This window comes from Schistocerca serialis, unplaced genomic scaffold (assembly GCF_023864345.2).
Source record: "Schistocerca serialis cubense isolate TAMUIC-IGC-003099 unplaced genomic scaffold, iqSchSeri2.2 HiC_scaffold_1430, whole genome shotgun sequence".
Lineage (NCBI taxonomy): Eukaryota > Metazoa > Arthropoda > Insecta > Orthoptera > Acrididae > Schistocerca > Schistocerca serialis.
Window position 1 is genome coordinate 72,150 of NW_026047659.1, and position 22,202 is coordinate 94,351.

The 22,202-nt window shown below is 45.0% G+C and overlaps 1 protein-coding gene across 1 annotated transcript in view; it reads right to left on the reverse strand.

The window, feature by feature from the left end:
- Nucleotides 1–437: 437 nt before the first annotated feature.
- Nucleotides 438–22,202, reverse strand: part of LOC126443275 (uncharacterized) — a 69,356-nt gene continuing 47,591 nt past the window's right edge. Inside the window, exons 5-6 of the mRNA XM_050090892.1 lie at nucleotides 13,468–13,676; nucleotides 438–2,958 (exon numbers count right to left, since the gene is read on the reverse strand). Of these exons, the coding sequence (XP_049946849.1) occupies nucleotides 1,481–2,958; nucleotides 13,468–13,676 (1,687 nt within the window). The 3' untranslated portion in view covers nucleotides 438–1,480. The remainder of the gene's footprint in view (nucleotides 2,959–13,467; nucleotides 13,677–22,202) is intronic.

The following is a 22,202-nucleotide window of genomic DNA, read 5'->3' on the forward strand; positions in this document are numbered from 1 at the left end:
CCCGGTGGTGCAGGACGCTTGTGTGGGTGGGCCGCTAAGCGCCCCCAGTGCGCCCCGCGTCGGCTCTGGCCGCCACCACCTAAAGAGAAGGCCGCGGCGCGCTCTCGTGACGTCACGCAAAGCGGGCCAGGGTTGGCTTGGCGCTGCGCTAACAGAATCCAGGCGCACGGCCTGCAAATCTTCGTCAAACGGTTTTACAGAATGTGTTGAGCTGCCGGCGCCCCCCTGCGGCCTGGCGGGCTGCACCCGGCACCTGCCTCCCTCGTGGCGCTGCGGTCTCTGGTTCCACTGCGTCCAAACGGAAATCGCGGTTAACACTGCGGGTGCCTGCTAAGTGCAAAATTCACGAAAATCACTCCAGGTAGTACTATTTATCACAGGATTTTCCGTTGGGCTGGGTACTAAATTCACACAGACACTCCTTTACTTTGCTCACTCAGGTTTTATTTGAACAAATGGGAGATCGTCTATTGATTACGAATCACAACAATTTCTGCGTACTGTGCGCTTCTAGTGAAGCTACTATGGCACATGTTTTCCAGGACTCACAGTACTGGCACAAGTTTATCCTTCCACAGTACTGTTCCTGTAAATACGCCTTTAAGTAGTGTTCTTGCTTGCCCAAGAGTGGCACATGGAACATTAACTTTTAACATCTGCCATAGTACCCTTACAAACCTCTAGCTTAACAAATCACCATCTTGTCTCACAAACCCAATAATGCTAATCTCATATAACTCTGCCATTCGACACTTTGCGTTCACTTCAAGCCACACTTCACACAACAAGTCATCTGTTACTTTATTACCATACCTGTTTGAGCCACTCTATGTAATCGAACCACTAATAAGCTGAACAAACCCATTTACACTTTCATGCACACACCACTCAGTCATTGGCCCTTCTCTTTTGATTTTATAAGTATCTGAATGTCTCTTGTCATGGTACTTGAATTACAAATCATGTAAAAGTACATCTTTCACACACATATGGAAAATTTCCTTGTTTCATACATAATGTTATATACTAATATCATACATTATACATTAATAACACCGACAAACTGCAAAGACAGATCCTCGAAGGAAAACGGAGAAAAAACGTCTTACGAAGATGTGTCCAGAAATGCACCATCGCCACGGTAGATGACACTGACGAACGGGAATTCCTCCGACAACGTGCTGCGTTTTCCTTGTATATAACAGGCCGTGTGATTGACGCAGCCTATTCTATACACAAAGCATTTCCCAACAATTTTAGTAAGTAGTCTCAGTGCATTAGAATAGGTAGACAGAGGCTACCACTCACAAATAAGCACACAGTTATAAATGAAGGAGACGTTAGGAAGGAGAAGTACTGGCTGTACGATATCAGACTTAATGACATTTAATATTGTCATACCAGGTAGAGTCCATTTTTATTGCTGGACGTACTGCAGTGTGGTGTGGAGACAGTTATTTGCGAAAAATACTGAAGGAGGCTACAGCGAGGATTCTGAAAAGGGAGACTGTTCATTGTTTCTCCTGGCCAGATTCCTCTCGGCTGCCGAACACAGCTCTAGACCTGTAGGGATGTTGGTTGGGTTCCACCAAAGAAGTATCCTGTTCTTCAGTAGGGGGAGCGTCGTTCCATTGCAAACGAAACAGACGAAGAGCACTGGTCCTTGCACCATCGTAACTAGATGCATATAGTACACTACCTGCGCTATTCCCTGAGCCTGGTGGAACCCAATTCTAATAATAATTCCTGTTCCACTTAATATAATGGCCTTAACTGACATAAAAAGACATTCCTTCTTTGAGGCAAATTTCTTGTTATCAACAATTTCGAGTTGCAGCATGGAGCATCGATTACGTAGGTACATGTATCCAAGCAGTCCGAGACAAACCAAATTGAATGCCACAGACACTGAAATCCCTGCAAGGACTACCATACGACTGTGGATCAGGTAATATTTACTCGTCTTTTCCAAAGCAACAGCTGCCACACATACTATACTCCACGGTATAAGCACACACAGCACCTCACGACGGAATAACTGGCTTACTTCAGCAGGTAGTAGCTGGTTAGGAAGCCTGAGATGGCGAACACAAGCATACATGTGGTAGCAGAATGAGTTCAGCCAGAAACAGCTGAGAAGTGTGAGGGCGCTGTCTATCAGCACTGCTGTAGGTAAGTCAGGGACGCCTGCCATACGATACACGACCTCAGAACACAGGATCTGGACTATGCACGTGATCTGAAAGGACAAGAGTATCTTTCCAGGCAAGTTGCGTAACTGGGGAAGGTACATGTATACTCCGGCAGTCGAAAAACGGAAAATGATATTTATCATTATAAATGAGATTTCTAAAGGCTTCAAGCTGTCGATTTTAAAATCCTTGTATTTCAAGGTGGCGTTGGTTAAACTGTTTTTGTAGTTCAGTGTTTGTTCTGTTAGCTTTTGATCCAGTATACTACTCGTACTATCGACCGATAGAGATCGCAACGTAGTGTACGTACAATTATGGGAAGTCTTAATGGAGGAAAAGTCACGACACTTTAGCAACAGAATAGCTCTGGAAACAGAGCAGATTGCTTCTGTAGCGTTCGACTGCAGACATGATTGATCATCAGGACTATCGAAATAGCAGCGAGCATCGTGCACGCACTGTATCATACTGAACGGGACGTCCTGACAAATGCCGTACGAGTTGACAGCCATCCAGGCCAGCAGACAGAGGTTGACGTTTGCCCTCTGCGTGTAGGCCAGGTAGCTGGTGACGGGTATGTGGGGCGACCTCTGCACCACGTCGTCCCACAGCTGCTCGCGGCACCGCTCGCGCTGCTTCACGGCTTCCAGTGGCAGGTCTTCCAGCGGACACGTGGGGTGGTCCAGGGCGTTCACCAACAGCTGCACGCAGTCAGTGTCCACGGAGAGCGTAGCGTGGCTTCTGTCCTCCAGCTGCCACTCCTCGTCTGCAAGAAAACGACAGCAAGTAGGTGGTGGCCGTACACTGCAGGCAGCTGAATCCAAAGTCTTCTCTGGGTGACGAGCCTGGGCGTCGTTTACCCGCATTACCCTGGTTCAGTTACCCAGAACTATGTGAGGCGGCATGTCAACACAAAGTAAGAGTATTAACAAAGACAGGTATCATTGTTACTATGCACGTCTATTTCATCTACAGGGTGCCCAAGAAGTCCCTGTATCGCTCTTGACATACTAAAGATAAGGAAGTAAATAGGTTTTATTGATAGTCCTGCATGGAAAAAAACAACGTTATCCGAATTATATTTTTGTTTCAGCACTGCAGTCTTTGAGTTCCGAATCCATCTTGTAAAGGAGGGATTAGTGGAGGATTCGTGGGTTCATGAACGTCCGCAGATAGGAAAAACTATGTAACGCATGATGAGACCATTTGCCTCAGTCCCCCTCGTAAAGTAGCCATGCCTGATTGAGATAAATGTCCAGTATTTTCAGGCTGTCTCAAAGACAGGCCACGTATTGGAAGCAATAAAAAGTGACAGGAAACGTGTGTCACCCACTCTTAATCAGATGAGCAGTCTCCAATGAAAATAATTTGCAAAAGAGTAGTTGGACTTCAAGCATCTTCCTCAACAATGCACGACCACACTGAAAAAATATGAATACGAAAGGATTTAGGCCCATGTTTGTTACTGAATTATCTGACAATGGTGTGGAGCAACGATTTGTAACCTACCGTACTTCCTTGTGGCGACTTGTGCCATGTCTCGCTCAAGAGTGTTGTTTACGTATAAATGTGCCATATACCACTGTTTGCTCAGGAAAAATATTGTTTTATTGTCTAAGGAAAGTACCCATTATCAGCAAGAGTTGGAAAGGAACCTACCTCACCTTATGTGGGCCATTGTGTGATCAGAATACCTGTTAGGACCACATTCTTTCGAAGCTTACATGAATGGGAACTTCCATTTCTCTGTACAACAGAAGTTTTCAGTATCTCAGCTCCATGACAAGGCAATCACGGATCTTGTGTGGTTGTAGAAGGAAGGAGCTTGAGTCTCGTTTTGTTGTTCAGATGTGTTTGTTTCTTAATGAACAACTTATTCTCGGATTATTTGGTTCTGCAGCATTTAAAGCCACATTAAAGTGGTTACCACGAAATCCCAACATTACCACCTCAACAACCTTTTGAAATCGTCATGACAAACTTTTGATCTTACCACGCAAATAACTGAATATGAAGAATAATAAAGCCTCATGTGGCTCAACGTTGAAAGATTAATGGAAAATTGACACAAGTGTTGAAGAAGTCTTTCTAAGCAGAATTACTAGAACGATCCGCAATAAAGCAAGGGGGACAGCGAGACACATAGATATCTGAGGAAGGTGTGATCGTCCATACACTGATCCGTTGGATACGTATTTTTTTTTATATCTAACTACCTCCATATAGAATATACTCTTTTGACATAACTCCATAGGCGTCCTGTACAAAGAAATAGGATGCAGGCTGAATTCTCGTCTTTGTGATATTTCACTTTCCTCCGTGAACTCAGTGACACCATCACGCAGCGTAAAAAAAGTGATGGAGCATATTTGTCACCAGTTTGTTTCGTTAGCACGAGATTGTCGAGAAAAAGCACAACAAAATACAGTAAATGACAATTTTGGAAGTAGCTTTACCACAATGAACGATTTACTGTTAATACTCTGTTTGCATACATTCAAAACACGCAGAAAAATGTAATTACTTCGTCTCACTTGTACCTTGTGTAATGATAATGATGCAGCAATAAATGCAATTGGGACATATATGCCTCAGCTGCTGAGTGGATGAATGTGGGATTACAACTCCAGAGATTTGGGATTCAGGCATTGCTCCCGAGATTCCTTCTGTCACTTATCTCTTCTTTCACCTCTGACATTGATTTATGGAAATCGAAAATGAGGAACTGTAGAATTGTTCGGAGACCCAATAATTAACTGTGTCCCACAATTATTAACTGGGTAAGTTAGCTCAGAAGTAGGAAGGCGGCGAGTGACGACAACCTGCAGTAGGACAGCACTGTGGTGACCAAACCAGGCTTCAGCTTGATGACGGCTTTACCTACTGCATTCTGAGAAGTCCTGATGGTCGTTGTCCTCGAGCACTATTCCTGTTCAGAGTACAAATCAAAGGAGAGTGATACTGATATGCTACACGTCATCCAATGTATACCTCATTGGCGTGTTGAGCGCAAATGTATACCCAGTAAGACGAATAAGTTCTGAAAGATTCTTATACACAGGCACAGTCTGTGAAAAGCCGAATGCACGACTTTGTCGTAAACACTCCATTTTCTTTGTTATTCATTCCACTCCTACCACATTATCGTGTGGTGCGCAAGGTTCGGACACTTTGCTGCTTTTTGGGGAGAATGAATAAAATGATAGGTTTCAAAAAAGTAAAAGCCATAGCGTCTCTACATAAACACATGTACATTGAAGTTGATGATGGTGCTATGGGGAAGATAAGGCTCTTGCTTCTGGCAAGTCACTGGCAGTCAGTTCCCAATAACTACTACGAGGGTAATACAGTATGATGCAGGTGCCGGCCAGAAAGGGGGTATGTATTCAAGGTGTTGGAGTGGGCTGGGAAGTATGATTGACAAGTTGATGTGGGTAGAGGGAGGTGTGAGGGAGGGATGGCAGTGGTCAGGAGGCTGGAAGCGGGATCATCTACATATTGAAGAGGCGTAGACGCTAGGATTATAGCTGGTTGGAGGAGTAAGTGTCTACATACTATTCTGTAATAGGAAGAACCAGCCAGCTGAAGTTCCGCTCGAATAGGATACAGAAGGGTGGCAAGTGGAGGGCGCACCAGAAGCCTAGGTATCCAGAGGATAGGCGAGAAAAATTGTTTTTGTTTCCCACATTGATGGAACGTTTGCAATTTGTGACAAAGTCTGAGGAACCTCAGAACAGAGGGCAATGTAATCAGCTGGCAGAGGTTGCGTCTGCGACTGCAAATATGATACAGAATGCAAGGTGTTCTAAGACTGTAAGGAATGGTAAATTTTTGAGAGTGCTGAGATCCAAGCTATATTGGCGAAAGTAACACTGGGGCCACTAAGGCTTTTGGAAAGACGAAGGAAGAAACAAGATCGGGGGTTAACGTCCTGTTGGTGAAACAGCTATTAGAGCATAACCCAGAATTGGGAAGAACGGGGAAGCAGGACAGCTGCGTCCATCCATAGGAACCGTCGTGTCATTCACCCTACGCTGAGTAGGGACATCGCAGAGAAACTAAATTTGGTCGAAAATCAAGTTTGTAGCCACCAGCTTATCACAGCATCGCCTCGTTCAGTGGTTTTTTTCCAAGTACAGAGGATGGCTGGATGATGGAATTCCCACATTGTCGAGTTTGCTGTTTTCTTAATTTGAGTTTGTTGTAGACTGGTGTTCCGTGATTATTCCGAGATATGAGAAAGTGAGAGTCCTCTGCCCATGTCAGCAGAGAGAAATGGAGCAGCAGGTCCACCGCCTTACTGCAAGCGCTTATCTTCCTCCACGTCCTTGCATTGTGAGAGAACTGTGACTCGAAGTTATCTGTTGAGTGTACATGACTGTAATGGATGCGTTAAGAGCTTAACATCCACATCTGACACACATGTTGTTGTGTCATGGTTTTAATAAATTTACGATAAATGAGTCAATGATCAGAACGCCTTATTGTTTGGAAAGCAATACACTTATCTTTAGCTCCTCGTGGCTGTGGCTGCGTGAGCACGTGTGGTATTAATTGGGGTCCAAATACACAGGAGCTGCTGAAAACACTGAGCGGCATTACAGTGCAAGTCTGCAGATGATGAGCACTGAACGTTTACTACAGTTGTGCCAAATATGTGTCTGTTGTTGGCCCTCGACTCTCTGTACGTGCATGCTTGGCCTAGGCTTGACTGAGTGACGTTACGCCGACACTGCACTCTGAAGGCAGAAATTCGTCGCTTCTCTGCAGTCGTCATGGAACTGTTGATACCCTCGTAGACAGAACAGAACTCAGGCTGGACTCTGGCAGAACTCGTACCAGGCACTGGCAGAGCTGGAAATACTTGTCGTGTGTGGCGCCTTGAAGCTACAGGAGGAGTGGCTTAGTACTTCTTTCTGATAGGCGGTGGCGACGCTGCTTAGGTGTACAGCATCTCTGCGGCGGTCGATTGTCGATTTGCTGCAGGCGAGTATCGTCGACACCACATGTGTCACCTTCAACAGTGTCACAAGCGTCATCAGTGTATCATGATACACTGAGGAGAGGTAATGTAATGTAGAACACTGACACGAGGTCTGGTGATGAGAAACTTTATGCTTCAATTCCCCCTCCCATTACTGGGGAAATACCAGCAATGCAAATTTCTTCCATCACCTGGATTCGAACCAGCTTACCTTTGAAGAGAGTACCACCACACAGTCATGTTTATGTGTGCCATGGTGGAAGTTAGGGAGAGAGAAATGATTGGTGGTATTTCTTGTAATGATTCCTTGGGTTTTTAACATAAGTGATTTTGATGTAGCAGAGGCTACACTAAGAGGTGAAGTTACCGAGGCAGAAGGAGATATGCTGTTGAGTAAGATTTACAGTGACAAAAGAAGCATGGTGTGCCAGACAAGGAGCTATACAGTAAACATAATTCATTGGGACACCTGGCACTTGCCAGTTCCCTCCCACAGATCCGAATGTGCGACTATTGCGGAATATTTCGCCAATGGAGCAGTCATCATACCACTTTTCAATTATAGGCCACATGTCCTGTGGACAGATACCAGTGGTTCCGATTACCTTCTGCATTCTCATGCCTTTGAGCACTGCTGACTCTTCAGGGTTTTAGGAGCAGTGGAAAAAAGTGCCTTGAAGCTCTATCCGCCCATCCATCATTACTGATGATTTTTATTCTAAATTTAAGCAGTAGCGAGGTTCGAGCCTGAGTTCCATGACGTTTTGATTAGTATACAAAGACACTACCCTTAAATCATAGGTGAGCCGTGGGATATAAACTTGCGTACAGTATGATATCACACAACTTGACTAGAGCTAGTTGGAAATAAGAGGTTCTTTTTTTTTTTTTTTTAAGAAGGTCGAAAGTAATGGAGTCATGAGCAGCCTCTAATAAGAATTTCCTGGAATTGTAAGACGTCGTGGTCTCCTTCATTGCTTACATATTCCGCCCTCACAATCATATTCTGCACATCAAGACGCTTCATTCGAGCCCAAACTCGATAAGATAAAGTCAGTATTGTATGAATTCATGTAAACGATACGCAGATAACTAATAAATCGCAAGTGCGCACCGTGGTTGAAATACTCGAGGCTGGCGTACACACATACATTCCAGACACGACGGTCACAGGAGCTTTTAGCTGGAGAGAGGCAACTGCACCCCAGGAGGCCGGTCACAAGCTATCTACGTCGGCCAGTGACCGCCTGTAGAGCAGACAGCGTTAGCCCGAGTGAAAGGGCGACCCCATGTTCGGCTTAAAAGCAAATTCCGCTACATTGTGTGGGAGCGGTTAGCCTACGCATTCTTTACACATACAACGCAGTTTCAGAGATTTTCACAGGGAGACAGCAAACGCCAAACACCCATACTACAGATTTCCGGATTGGTCACCTTAAACAAAACGTCATTCTCCTGTTTTAGAAGAGCAATGCTGACTGGCAGACGATATTTCTGACGCCTTGAGCTGAAAGAGTAATGGAAGAGATCGAAAGATATACCCATTCACGTCTGGCGTGCAGAGGGGCTGTTCCGTTGTCGCTCTTGGAGCGAGAACACGTAACGAGAGCGTGCGCGCTCGCACACGTACTCAAAGAGCGAGGAACAAGTCTCTCCTCAGTACTTCACTGGGAGAGCACCTCTGTCGAGAGCGAATTGAAGTGCAACTGTATATTGAGTCCTTGCGATTAAGCGTTGTTCACTGTGTTGGCCGCCACACTTATTGTGCGGTGTGAACGGACTGAGTAATAGTTAAACGCCTGCGAGCGAATTTCTGAGTGGCATCGCGGTGGACTGGTTATCTGACCGGTGTACCACGCCAATAAACTAGGGGCGAATAGGAGTCCATGACTTCATCAAGGCGTAGGGAGAGTTTGATTGGCGAAGGTCAATCCAGATAGAACGAGAGTTATCTTATTTGTCGGCAGCGAGCGGCGCTGACAGCAGTCATCACAGCTACAGCTCTTACGACCCCCACATTTCCTCCACAACAGTACCCTTCACTGCATATCACACGTGACAGCCTCCACTGTACCTAGCAGCATTCTAACCGATAATTATTCAAGTTGAGTAGGTGCGGCTCTCAGCCATTCTGCCAGGTCAATAACAATCTTAAACTTTGTATAGAAATTTCATTACCGAATCCTATCCTTAAGAGGTAACTTCACATTCTGAAAAGAACCCACAAATAACGTGTTCAATTCATAACTAAAAGTGCTATTGTGATTTCTCAGAATTTTTGCAAAATAAATAATAATTTTCGTTACTTTCATGTTTTTCTTACACTAACTAGCACTACTCCAGTACCCAAGTATCCCACTAGTTACGTAAGAAATTTTGTGAATTTTTGTGTCATTTCCTTACAGCGGACGACTCCAGAAGGTACTTATTGCTGAAAGTTTTTCAGGCATTTCTCTTTAGAACGTTAAGACTGTCCGTCTGACTTCTGTAGTAGTGTGGGGGTGGAAATTTCATCTTGCAGGGGCCAAAGGGTAAAGGGTACATCTCAGATTAATCTGTTGCGCAGAATGACAGAATAGCACCAACCCACACGCTCACAAAATGTGTGGCTTTATAGTCTTGTGTTGTAAATGCTATATTTAATTCATATTGTGGCGTTATAGACAGGTATTTTAAACTGGGACCAAGAGATATGGTGGTCGTATTTGTGTGACATTGTATGTGCCGAATTGTCGAGCAGTCATTAGATACAGTGAGCATATCTTTAAGATATGAAGCACTGAGTCTGGCTTGTTGAGGTTGTTTGGTAACGTGTGGTTGTTATGGAGGAGAGGAGAATGAATCCTTTTTCAATAGATTGTTCAGTTTATGGAAAATGTGGCAGTGTTTTTGTTCATGTGTATCACCAATCCCAGGGTTTCTGATCTGCAGAATGAGGTGCTGGTACCAGAATATCTCAAAAGCACCCATTGGCAATACCATCTGATTCTATGTTGTAGCAATTATCTGTGCTTTGTAGAGTGTAGAGTGACTGGGACTGTGTTACGAGACTGTAACAATTTTCATTAAAGCATAGTTGTAGCATTGAGATAACATGTGAGTGATGAAGATCTCGTTGGAGGTGAGGGAACAGACATATGGGTGGAATGCTATGCAGCTGCATTGTCTTGATGTTTTATGTGGTGAAACAAGGTTAGGTATAGGTTTTAAGCCGATGTTTTGGTGTGGCTGAAGGTAAAGTTGGATTGCTTTTTGGAATAGGTGACTTGGATGTTAAAAGTGGAAGGTGACTGTTGGTGTTGTCGTCATCTGTTGGACGAGAGTAGAAGGCGAGTGAATGTTGTGGAAAAACTGGATGTCTTTCATGTTAGGGATGCGACACAAAAAACTGTTGAGATGATGACGGTGAGCTCGACTGATGGTGTAGAACACTGTGGATCTGAACTCAATATATTTGATGGTGAGGATGCAATGCACGTAGTTGTTGGGATGCGGAATGTAAGTTTAGTGTCGTGAATAATGCGTTTACTTTATATTTATTAGATCATTCGAGTTGAGGCTGTATAGATGATGCAGTTGTGCAAGGATTGTATATTTGGGCACAGTTAACATGGGTGGTTTCCCAAACTTCCAATATGCTGCAGTAGTTTGGGTCAGCAGCTTCTGGTAATCAGTGAACGAAAAACCGTTCCAAGGTTTTGTTCTTTCGACGAGTTATCTGTATGCGCTGTAAATATTCATTGCACGTTATTGACATCTTCGGAAATGCCATTTTCGACTATGTTATGGTGATTTGAAAATGGGTCTCGGTCCGAATCAAGTCATCGAATGAATAAAAAATAAAAATTTGCAACTTGGACTGGTTTTTCGTCCTACTGATGGGTGGTCGTGTTTGTAACTGGGATAGGCCAGGTGGTTCTGCGATACTGGGTCAGATAGTCGTCACACAGGAAGTATTTGTGACATCTGTAGGCTTGGATTTGCGATTTAGGTGATGTTACACAATGGCAGCGACAACAGATCAGGGCTCAGTTCTTGATACGTTGGTCTGTTGTGGGCAAGCATCTAGTTCTGCTGGACAGTGATGCATAAAGAAGCCGGCAGAGAAGCGCCACGGTTTTAATAGTGGCGAGGGCAACTCTTTCAGACAGGGGCGTTGCAGCAGCCTGCTGGATGGTGCAAACCATTTAGAACATCGCCACGTGCTCAGAAGAGGTTCGCACCGGTTTCTTCTTTCTATCCCCCTCCCCCCCCCCCCCCCCTTATCTCGACCGTACTGCCACAACCTCTCCGATGTCTCTGGATTATCGCGACAACTTTCCCCTGAAGATAAAATGGCTCTGAGCACGATGGGGTCATCAGTCCCCTAGAAGTTAGAACTAATTAAACCTAACTAACCTAAGGACATCACACACATCCATGCCCCAGGCAGGATTCGAACCTGCGACCGTAGAGGTCACGCAGTTCCAGACTGAAGCGCCTAGAACCGTACGGCCACACCGCCCAGCGCCTGAAGATATCTTTAAGGTCGGGCTTAAATTTAGCTTCCAGACAAACGGCTAGTGGTCCACAACTCTGTAAGGTCTTGTCGCTGCTCATTCTTTAATATCTTGTCGCCACTCTTGAGGAATTGAAACATCAACTAAAGCTCACACGTTTATTCTCGGTGTCCATAACAGTTACAATCATAATTATAGACATGCTGCAGAGTGCAGCTCAGTCTGGCAACAGATGGGTAAGAGTCTGCTTGTTTAGTAACTTGCTAACAATGCGTATTTCCTTTTATGTGCCAGTATTATTTGTATGAGTGTCTGCAGTAAATTATCGGCGACAGCCGAAATTTTGGAAAGGCCTTTCTTCTCAGTATTACAGTTCCTGGTTCTAGTATATGGATATTCTTATGATAACTTACTTCCTTATCTGTTGTAACCCTTTGCGACCACCTTAGTTTCTTAATTAGTCGGCTTACTACCAATGAAAACCCTGCAAGTTCGATTGCCTGAAGCGGTCAAGATTGATAACGGCAGGCATAAATAATTTTTCCGCTGAGAGAGCACAAGCCCACTGTCCTACTTTCCTCTCATTTAAATGGAGTTACTCCCTACCCAACAAGTAGCTATCAGGGAGGTACAAAGAGAGAATTAAACGATTACAACTCGTTTCATGTCTGGTGCAAGATAGATAGATGATCGATAGATGATCCAGCAACGAGAATAAAATAATAAATTTAAAGAATATAGTGATTTGAACAAATAGAGTTGTTTAGCAGACAGGTGCGATAGCTGAAAATGCAGTGTTTCCTCAGTCCTACTACAGTTCATAGTATTAACAGTTCTAAGGATAATATTAACAGTGTATTTCGTACAATTAAGTGTTCAGTTACAAATGGAAATATTATTCGTCAAAGAAAATTAGTAAATACGAACAGTATCATGCCAGGATCATAGATGAGAAATGTAGAACACTACACAAGTTACAGTACTGACAAAACATTAGCTTGTCTGTAGCCGTTAAGTTGCAGAAACCATTCGCCATTTTTAAAAAGCCTTAGACCAGGTCTGAAAAAAACTACATGTACAGAATTTTAGAGCGTTTATAGAAGATAAGAAGGAACACATTTTTATATGAGGCACGTGTCGCACACGTATGAAGGTCTTATCTGCACTGGCGTTCAGAGACAGAGTTCAAAGTGCTGTGGGATGGGCACTGTTTTAGAGGTGTTGCGTGCCTCCTACGGGAGGGAGTTGTTGAGTGTACCAGACACTGGCAGACACCCCAGGTGAGGTGGTTGCCTGTTAGGCTGAGGCTGCAAACATTATTTGTGAGACACCCACTTGTTTCGAGTGTGTTACACAACCATTAGCAGCCAGCTGGCACTTGAGTAACGTCTCTAAAACATCACACAGCCTCTGTACATCGCTGGCGTCGAAACCTTCACGGGCCACGAGCAGGTGGAGGGTACACCTGCGACATCTGTCTCACATAAAATTTGTTCTTTTTAATCTCCTCTAAACAATCCAAAATTTTGTGTACGTAGTCTTTTTTTAGTCCCTGCATAATGAAGAAGTCAATAATATATCGAAATGAAGTAGTTAGCTTGTCATAGATCCAGACGGAGAGTTGCCGAGGAATCTAAAAACTGACTTTGGAAAGAGCACCAGAGATTATCTTGCGTGGCGTGGAAAATCACGCAATATCTAAAACTACAAATCAGAAAATCTCATTCCTCGAACAACTGAACAGTGTTCAGCGCATAACCGTGAAGTGGCCGGGTCCCAGTATTAAACTTACCTACAATCTTGACATCATCTCCGTAGGATGAACCGACGCTCTCAGCTGTATGGTACCAGTAGAAACGATGGAAGGCGTACAGTTCGTGAGCGAGGCTGAACATTTGCGACGCCTCTGGCTGCCGCTCCTTGCACAGCGCACTGTAGTCGTCGTCAAAGGAGGGGCTCCACGGCTGATAGCGCAGCAGGCGTTCACTCAACAGCGGCCGCCTGTAGCACACAAGCTGCCAGGTTAAAAGTTGAAAACCTAGCATGTATAGTTTATGCAAGAACGTACAAGTATCCAAAAATGTGTGTGAAATCTTACGGGACTTAACTGCTAAGGTCATCAGTCCCTAAGCTTACACACTACTTAATCTACATTATCCTAAGGACACACACACACACACACACACACACACACACACACACACAGACACACACCCATGCCCGAGGGAAGGCTCGCACCTCCGCCGGGACCAGCCGCGCACCCCATGACTGCAGCGCCTGAGACCGCTCGGCTAATCCCGCGCGGCTAAAAGTATCCAGAGCGGATTTCCACTCAGCAGTGCATTAGAAACTTCCTGGCAGATGAGTACTGTGTGCCAGACTGGGACACAAACCTGGAACTTTTTCATTCTTTAAAGGATGCATAGTAACAAAGCAAACAATCGCAAATCTTCTTAGCATTTTAGCGCATCGAGATTTCATCTTTAGATTTCAGAGCACTTGAGTGAGATACCAATTGTAACTATTTCTTGCAGATCATCCACTCCGTTCTGTGCTGCTATATCGTTTTAACAGGTTTCAGGCACATCAAACAGCAGAACTCCAGCGCTTCCTGCAGAATACCTCTTTTCTTTAAAGAAGAATTTCGTATGCATTGCAAGAGAGTGAACATGTGATATTTATGTTAAGGATATGAATGACTTGTTCGAATTTGTTATAGATGATTTTAGACGCTGACATGTAGACATGTCTGTCATTAGCTGAAGCAAAATCTTCCACATTACCACTTGAAAATGGCTCATAAGGTCGAAACTGCAATTGTAAAACAATTTCTAAAGTCAATGGCGAATATGACGTCCTTAAAAAAATAGACTTAGAGCTGGGCAGGCAGGAACCGAGAGCCGCCGTCACAGCCTTACTTCCGCCAGTACCTCAGCCGCTGCCTTCCAGCCGTCACAGAAGCTCCCCTGCACGGCTGGCTGGACCAGCGCTCCCGGAAGGATGGGCACTGCAGTGACCAGAGGCCTCGGGAGTTGCTTCCTGGGCGAATCCTCACTCTGCAGTGGAGAGTGCAGTCACTTGAAACGTCGGGAATCCGACACACGGCTCTGACCTGCCAGGGAGTTTCCTATCTGCTTTAGGTGATGTGGCATCTGCGATAATTTTCCGTAAAGACTGTATGACAGCTGAAAGCAGAACTTCCACAGGAAGAAGAGCTCTATGGACAAACGTGAATGTACCGTCGAGCAGGTCCACTTATTCAGTCCCTTTCAGCCAATCCAACGGCTAAGGACAGCGCGATACGATGACTTACACTATTTCAAATCCGTCTTTGCAAATACCAAACATGTGTTTTCATTTCACAATAGGTCTTTCGTTTTACTCATTATACCCTTATCAGCTGTGGCATTTTTACAATGTTTCCGCTTACATCCGGCAGTGTGCATCCCACCATCTCACACTGCTATGCTTGACGTGCAGAAGTACATGTCTGCTGACGTGAAACTTGACAAAATGACGCTTCACTATTGCATAAAAATGTTTGTTTACTTGGCTCTGAAGCATTCGCTCCGTCTCGCTTCGTGATTGGTTGGTGCGGGTGTCTAGTTTGGCAGTGAAAATTATCATACAGAAATTGTTGGCCGTAAAACTCTGTCCTAAGGTCAGTGTTCGGTACATCGATTCGATGCATATGTGTCAGGTACATATTATGATGAGAATGGAGCCCTCAGAATCGGGTATGAGACAATTTTTTCCTGATTAATCTACGACTACATTCCCTATAGCCCATCAACGATGGAAAGTTTCCATACAATGCAGAACAATCCGTACTCCGTGTACTCCTTGTAGTATGGTCCTTGGTTATCACTTTTAATTGACAATGTCATTGCCAATTAAAGCATGAAGCTGCATCATAATGAGTTCCGTGTGATGTCTGGGTCCCCAGTTTGACCGGAAAGCTGTCCCTCCCATAAGACATGTGGTGCCATGGTGCTAAGGCTCGCAAATCATTTCCACGCCACGTACAGCAGCACGCTGTTCTGCTTGGAGGTACAGTACCACACCTACTCCACTGACAAGCTGGGACTCAGAACCCGTGGCGTGATGAAAATCATCATTTCTACGCCCCAGATGCAGGATGTACGTGCATACTGACAATGATCTGAATAAACATTATACGGAGATTTGGTTGTGGAAGAATTTCGGGAAAGGGCTGTTTTAACGTAATGGAGCCGTTCATTCCATAAGGCAACGAAAGAACGGATTTAAATGCAGCAAGGTAGTGAACAAACAATATCCAGTGAAACAAGCTCTAAAGAAAATCTCGAAACTTCTGGACAGTTGCGAATGTACTACACAGCTATAATGATACAACACTGACTGCCATATTCAGTTTAGGAGCAAGTGCGTTGCAACGCAAATTGGCAAATCAACAGAGGACGAAATAAATGCTCGCCACATGGAGCTGGAGTGTCGACAAGCGGGGCAGACCGCTGCCACGGAAGGCAATCGTCGTCAATTTGCGTGCAGAGGCAGGGGTCTGTGTGCTATAGGCGGCTTTGGCCTGTAGTGCTGGAGCCATTACTGAACGTACCATGCGAGTCCAGTAACGAAGTGGATTGACGGAATTTAGAAATGACCGACTGTAAATGGCGATACGTGAACTACAGAAGAGACACGAAATGGTGCGCTGCCTGGACTAGGAGGGTGGTACCTAAGCTGCACCACTGCCGCTGTGGCCCCTCATGCGTCTTTGGTTCTCGCCTTTGTACTGACATCCAACAGAAGGTAAACACGCTGGGTCGTATGAATAAACAAGACGACGTTCTCTGGAGAAAATTCTCGGAGCAAAAGAACATTCTCAGGGAAAGTTCTTACGAGCAAAACATTCGAACCCATAATCTCTGACGAGAGGGTTCCTTTTTCTCACTACCTCTGCTCCCTGCTGAGTTCTCGGTGTGTGTGGTCTGCCGTGTCCGGCACAGAAAGCACGTGCAGTGTCACGTGTCATTCAGCTCGCTCAAACGGGCGACATGTCTGGAACCGGCACCAGTGTGTTCAGGCAGAGTTGCACTACGTTTCATTTTGTTTATTTTATGTGCGGCAACAAATTATGAAGACAATTACGTACAGCTTATGAAAATGCATTTTCTTGAGGTTACCGAATTTACAACATGCGGAAAACTTTTCAGTTATAGAAGTTAGGCGAAGATTATGCGAACGAAATCTTAAGATTACATGACTTTTTACCTACTCCAAGCTGGAACTCTGTCAGAGTTCTCTAACACGAGATAATTTTGGTTAAATACGGCCCACAACTGTCTGCTCGCTTGGAAAGCACGTAAGCGCCCCACCATGCGTTCCTTACGAGTAACAGGTAGCTAGGTTTGCGATAAACCAGTTATTAATTTTTCTGGTAACCCTACTTATTTCTAACATCACACTATATAAGACTTATGCTGTGAGAATACATGATGGTGAACGTCTGGAAAAGTCAGCGACACGGTTGTTTGGTGTAGGCCTACAGCTAAATGTTCTCGTACGTCAGTCTGAAAACTTGGGTCTACTAAATAGCAATAAAAATGTTTCAATTTTCACTTCTTTTGAGAGGTCGTCCGCAGATGATGTTCTTATTGTCAAAGCGATATAAACTTCTACAGCTCCTCAATTCAGCACTTCGTTGGGCTATATATTTCTTTTTTTGCCTCCCAAGCAATATGAATTCTGCCATCATTGCCAAAATGTAGGTAAAACTTAACAGAACTTACTCAGCCCGAAGACTGCTACAGATCTCGCTTCAATATTTTCCGATTGTGAGAAGCTCCTCTAGTTTTATTCATACGTAATCGGAGAACGTTCTTTGTTTTGAGCAACATCCCTCACCCTTTTACTCGCGATGAGCACATTCTCGGCTGGAGTATATTCTCTGACTCGCTTTACTCATGTTAACCTCAAAATTTCCTCCCAAAATTTCCAGTACGAAGTATATCCTCCGTTTTACTGACACGCCCCACTACACTTCGCCAGCACCTCAGCTCTCACCTGGACTCTCCCAGTGGTTCTTCGCCGACAATCTCCCACCCTTCGTCGTCGTCTTCATTGCTTCACCACTCACTGAGAGCCGTAGTCCGGCAGCTCCTTCGCCACTGCCTCCGTCAAATGCTCCACCACCGTCGCCGCCACCTGCGCCACCGTCGACTCCCTCTCCAGCAGCCTCTGCCGCTGGCTCTGTCGCCAACACAGTCGCCAGCCCCAAACCGCGGCCCGCCCCAACGCCCGCACCACTGCCGGTGCAGGAAGTTCCAACCACATCCACCACCACTGTAGCTTCGTCACCGCCGTCATAAACTCCTGTCAATGTCCTCATCTACACGCAACTGGGGCCACCTATTACACCACAACCCTCATGCATGCAGTCACAAGACTCAAACAAATGAAATAGAATAGATAAAACCTCACGATTCCAAATGAAACCAAGCCAAAAATGATTTCACTAAATTTACGGACATGAAACCAATAATTCCTCTCAACTATCGTCTTTTGTGTCTACATCTACATACATAATCCGCAAGCCACCGTGCGGTGCGTGGCGGAGGGTACCCTGTTCCACAACTAGTCGTTTCCTTTCCTGTTCCGCTCGCTGACAGAGCGAGGGACAGACGCCTGTCTATATGCCTCCTTAGGAGCCGTAATTCCTCGTATCTTGTCTTCGTGGTCCCTACCAGAAATGTATGCTGGCGTCATTAGGATCGTTCTGCAGCCAGGTTCTCTACACTTGTTTTCTTCGAAATGAGTGTCTTCTTCCCTGCCGCTGCTCACATCTGTTACTTTCCCCTCTTTGGGGAAGTGTGAGGGGGAGTTTGTAGCCTTTCGGCTTCTACTCCCCTGTGAACGTGCGTGTCTGATTTTTCTATAGTTTTTTGGTGTCTGTGACTTGTTGTGAGTCTGGTACTTGCCTGAGGTAGGCGAAGACATTGGTGTTATATGGGAAAGAACTGGATTAGGGATTGGGTATTGGGATTTTCTCTTCGACTTAATCGTCGAAGATCGTCATAGGGCGCTTATGCTTATCGCGGGACATGTCATACCGACCTAGGGAGTGGATGAGTGCGTTTCCGGATCTGGAAGAACCCTCATAGAATCTGCTGCTGAGCTCCAGAAGCATATACGTAACACTTGCATGCTGATCGAACCTCCGGTAAGAAATCTACCTGCTCCCCCTGAATTGTTTCGACTGTGGTAAGCAGGACACTTGGAGTGCCGTATCGGGATATTGCGGGTTCGTTTTTGCTGCTCATCCGCTTTCTTCTACAGCAAGAGCCACCTGCCATTCATCACACCAACAACAAATTTTGTCGACGTCATCTTGTGTCAACCTGCAGTCACTCAACTTATTCCAATTGCTCGTTCTTCCGTTATCACCCCGCAATGGGACACCGTGTCAAATGCTTTCGAGAAATCTAGAGATATGGAATCTGTCTGTTGCCCTTCATCCATAGCTCTCATGCGAGAAAAGGAAAAGGTGAGTTTCACAGAAGCGATGCTTACCAAAACCGTGTTGATTTGTGCACATAAGCTCCTTAGTCTGAAGAAAGTTGATTATGTTCGAACTGAGAATATGTTCAAGGGTTCTGCAGGAAACAGGGATATTGGTCTGCAATTTTGTGGGTCCGTTCTTTTACCTTTCTTCACTTGCACTTTTTTCCATTCGCTTGGTTCTTAGCGCTGATCGCAAGATTCGCGGTAAATGCAAACTAAGTAAGGGGCCAATGCCGTACACTACTCTTAGTAAAACCAAACTGGCATTCCACCTAGGCATTGCCACTTATTTATTTTCAGCTGTTTCAGCCGTTTCTCTACGCCAGCGGTACTCATTACTATGGTTTCCATACGGGACTCTGTGCGATGGTCAAACGACGGCACGTTTGTACCATTCTCCTGCGTGAACGATTTCTTAAACGAGGAATTTTTAACTTCGGCCTTCCTTTTGGAATATTCTAGCGCCAAAGCAGACTGGTCAACGTGTGACTGTAATGGAAGCGTTAGATCCGCTTAACGATTTTGCAGAGGACCAAAACTTTTTCCGGTTCTCCGGTGGTACCTGTTGTATGATTTGCGCACAGATCTTTTCACAGACGCACGAATCTCTACAAACCTTGCTGTCCTCATTTGGGCGTTCTCTTTTGAACCGAGAATGTAACAGCCTTTCGTTCCTCAGCCTTTTCCGAATTTTGTTATTAAAGCACGATGAGTCTTTTCCGCCCTTGATCCACTTAGTAGGTGCATACTTTTCCGGATCACGATTTACAATCTCTTTAAACTTTAGCCATAATTCCTCTATGACGATAATTCTGGAATTAAATGATTGTATTTTACTGTCTAAGTGAGACGCTGACAACTGCATATCAACTCTCCTAGCGTTCTTGACTGATTTACTGACTTTCGTAACCATAGTCGCTATGATGAAATCACCATCACTAATCCCCATCTCTATGCTGACGCCATCGATAAGGTCCTGCCTGTTTGTGCTGGCTGATGAACTAGCTGCTCAACACAGTTTTCGGAAAACGTGTTCCAAAGTCCTTCACAAGACTGTCTGTCAGCACGACCTGCAGTGAATCCATAGACGTCCCAGCCTATACTCGGTAGGTTAAGGTCACCGCCAGCTAGTGTCGCGTGATCTGGATATTTATGCAATGCTGATTCTTTGAATGGCTCCACATCTGTCCCAGCGGAGTCGGGTGGGTGGTAAAAGCATCCAACAACTGATATGGTTTCACCTAGTCCTGTTATGTGCGACCACGTAACTTCACTATTGCACTCATATTCAACCTCAGTAAAGAGAATATTTTTTGTCAACTGCAATGAACGCTTCCCCTCCTACGGCGTCGAATATGTCTTTCCGATAAACATTCCAAGACTCGCTAAATATCTCAGAGTTTTTTTTACTTTGGGTCTTAGCCAGCTCTCAAATCAAGAATAATTTGAGACTGAGAGCGTTCATGGAGGAGAGCAAATTTGGGAACTATGTTACAAATACTTCGACAGTTGACTGATAAAAGTTTCAGAGTCGAACTGACTTTACTCTGAAAGCTATCTGATTTCCCTAAATGTGTACCAACTGGCGAGTGTTCATGAGAGTACCTCAAACTACTGGCCACCCTGAAACCCCCCACGTGCACTCCACAAGTACTCTGCTATCCGATCAGCTGCTTCCTTTGTGTAGTGCACCCCTGTCTTGAAATCTACCCATCTCCGATTTTCAGTTCACCTTCCCAACCACTGTTACCTTCATTCCCACTGCCTGACACAATATCGATAGTTTTATCCCGTCACACTATCTGCATGTGTCCGTACACAGTGAACCGGTAACCCACTCACAGTTCTGATGACAGATGTGGAGTAGCAAACCAAAAATCCCCACACAATAAACATTGTGGAGTAACAATACCGTTCCTCAAAAACAGCTCCAGTTGGCTACAAGTCATGTTCAATCATCCTGCATAATACTTTATCCTGAGTGTGTATTTTACCACCCTGACCGTGATCTGTCCTACTGCCTGTCTCCGTCCGAGAAACCCTATAGCACATAATTTCGTTCCTCACACTGACCACTGCCTCTCCACAGCTGTTTACCCACATCAGTTCCCATGATGAACTTAACTGTAGATGTCGGATGATCACCTTCGTTTCAAAAGACCTAGTCCATTTCCCAGACACACTCATCCCAAAGTAGCTCCCCTACCGACATCTTCAGATATAACTGCAGAAGTCTTTCATCCTATTGATAGCAATCACGACTGAGTCTAATTGTCCATCCTAATCCATGTTCTCCACCTCCATAGCTATCCCACAATAAGCCACCTGAAAGAGTCCAACAACACCGCCACAAGACCTGGGGTGCCTGCTGGGAGCTTGCCCATTCCCACATAGGAGGCCACCTGGTCACCCTCCATAGTGCCAACATATCTCCTACAACACTCCATTCCACGGCCCCAATGTCAAACACTCGACAGACTATTCCGCTTTCCTCCCGCTCGCAACCTCCACTATTTACGCTCTATACTACGGACTGATTTAAACACACCAACCACAGGACAAAATATAAGAACGATGGCTATCCGCTTCCTGCCCTCTGCTGACGTCTTCCCATCTTCCCTCATCGCTGCTTAGATTTTTCCCCCATCTATTGAGATGAACATGACTTGTGGCCTCTTTCCCTCACCGACTGGATGCCAGTATCTGGACTAGAGTCGCAACTACACGGTATTTCCGTAATTTCTCCCGAAGTGATTTTTTTTTTTGGTCCCGAATAAGACGAGAACACGCTCACTTTTCGTGTCAGGTTCCACATCATTGTTTCCACAAATTATGAAAACTTCGGAAGTGTCTGTAACCATCAATGCTTTCTCTAGTAAATGCAGTAGCATCGTTTTTTGTGTCAGTTTTCTCCGCTGGTCTGTTACGTAATACGTGGCACATTTTAAGACACAATACGAATCAAAAAATCGAAGGCTAAGCGGAGTC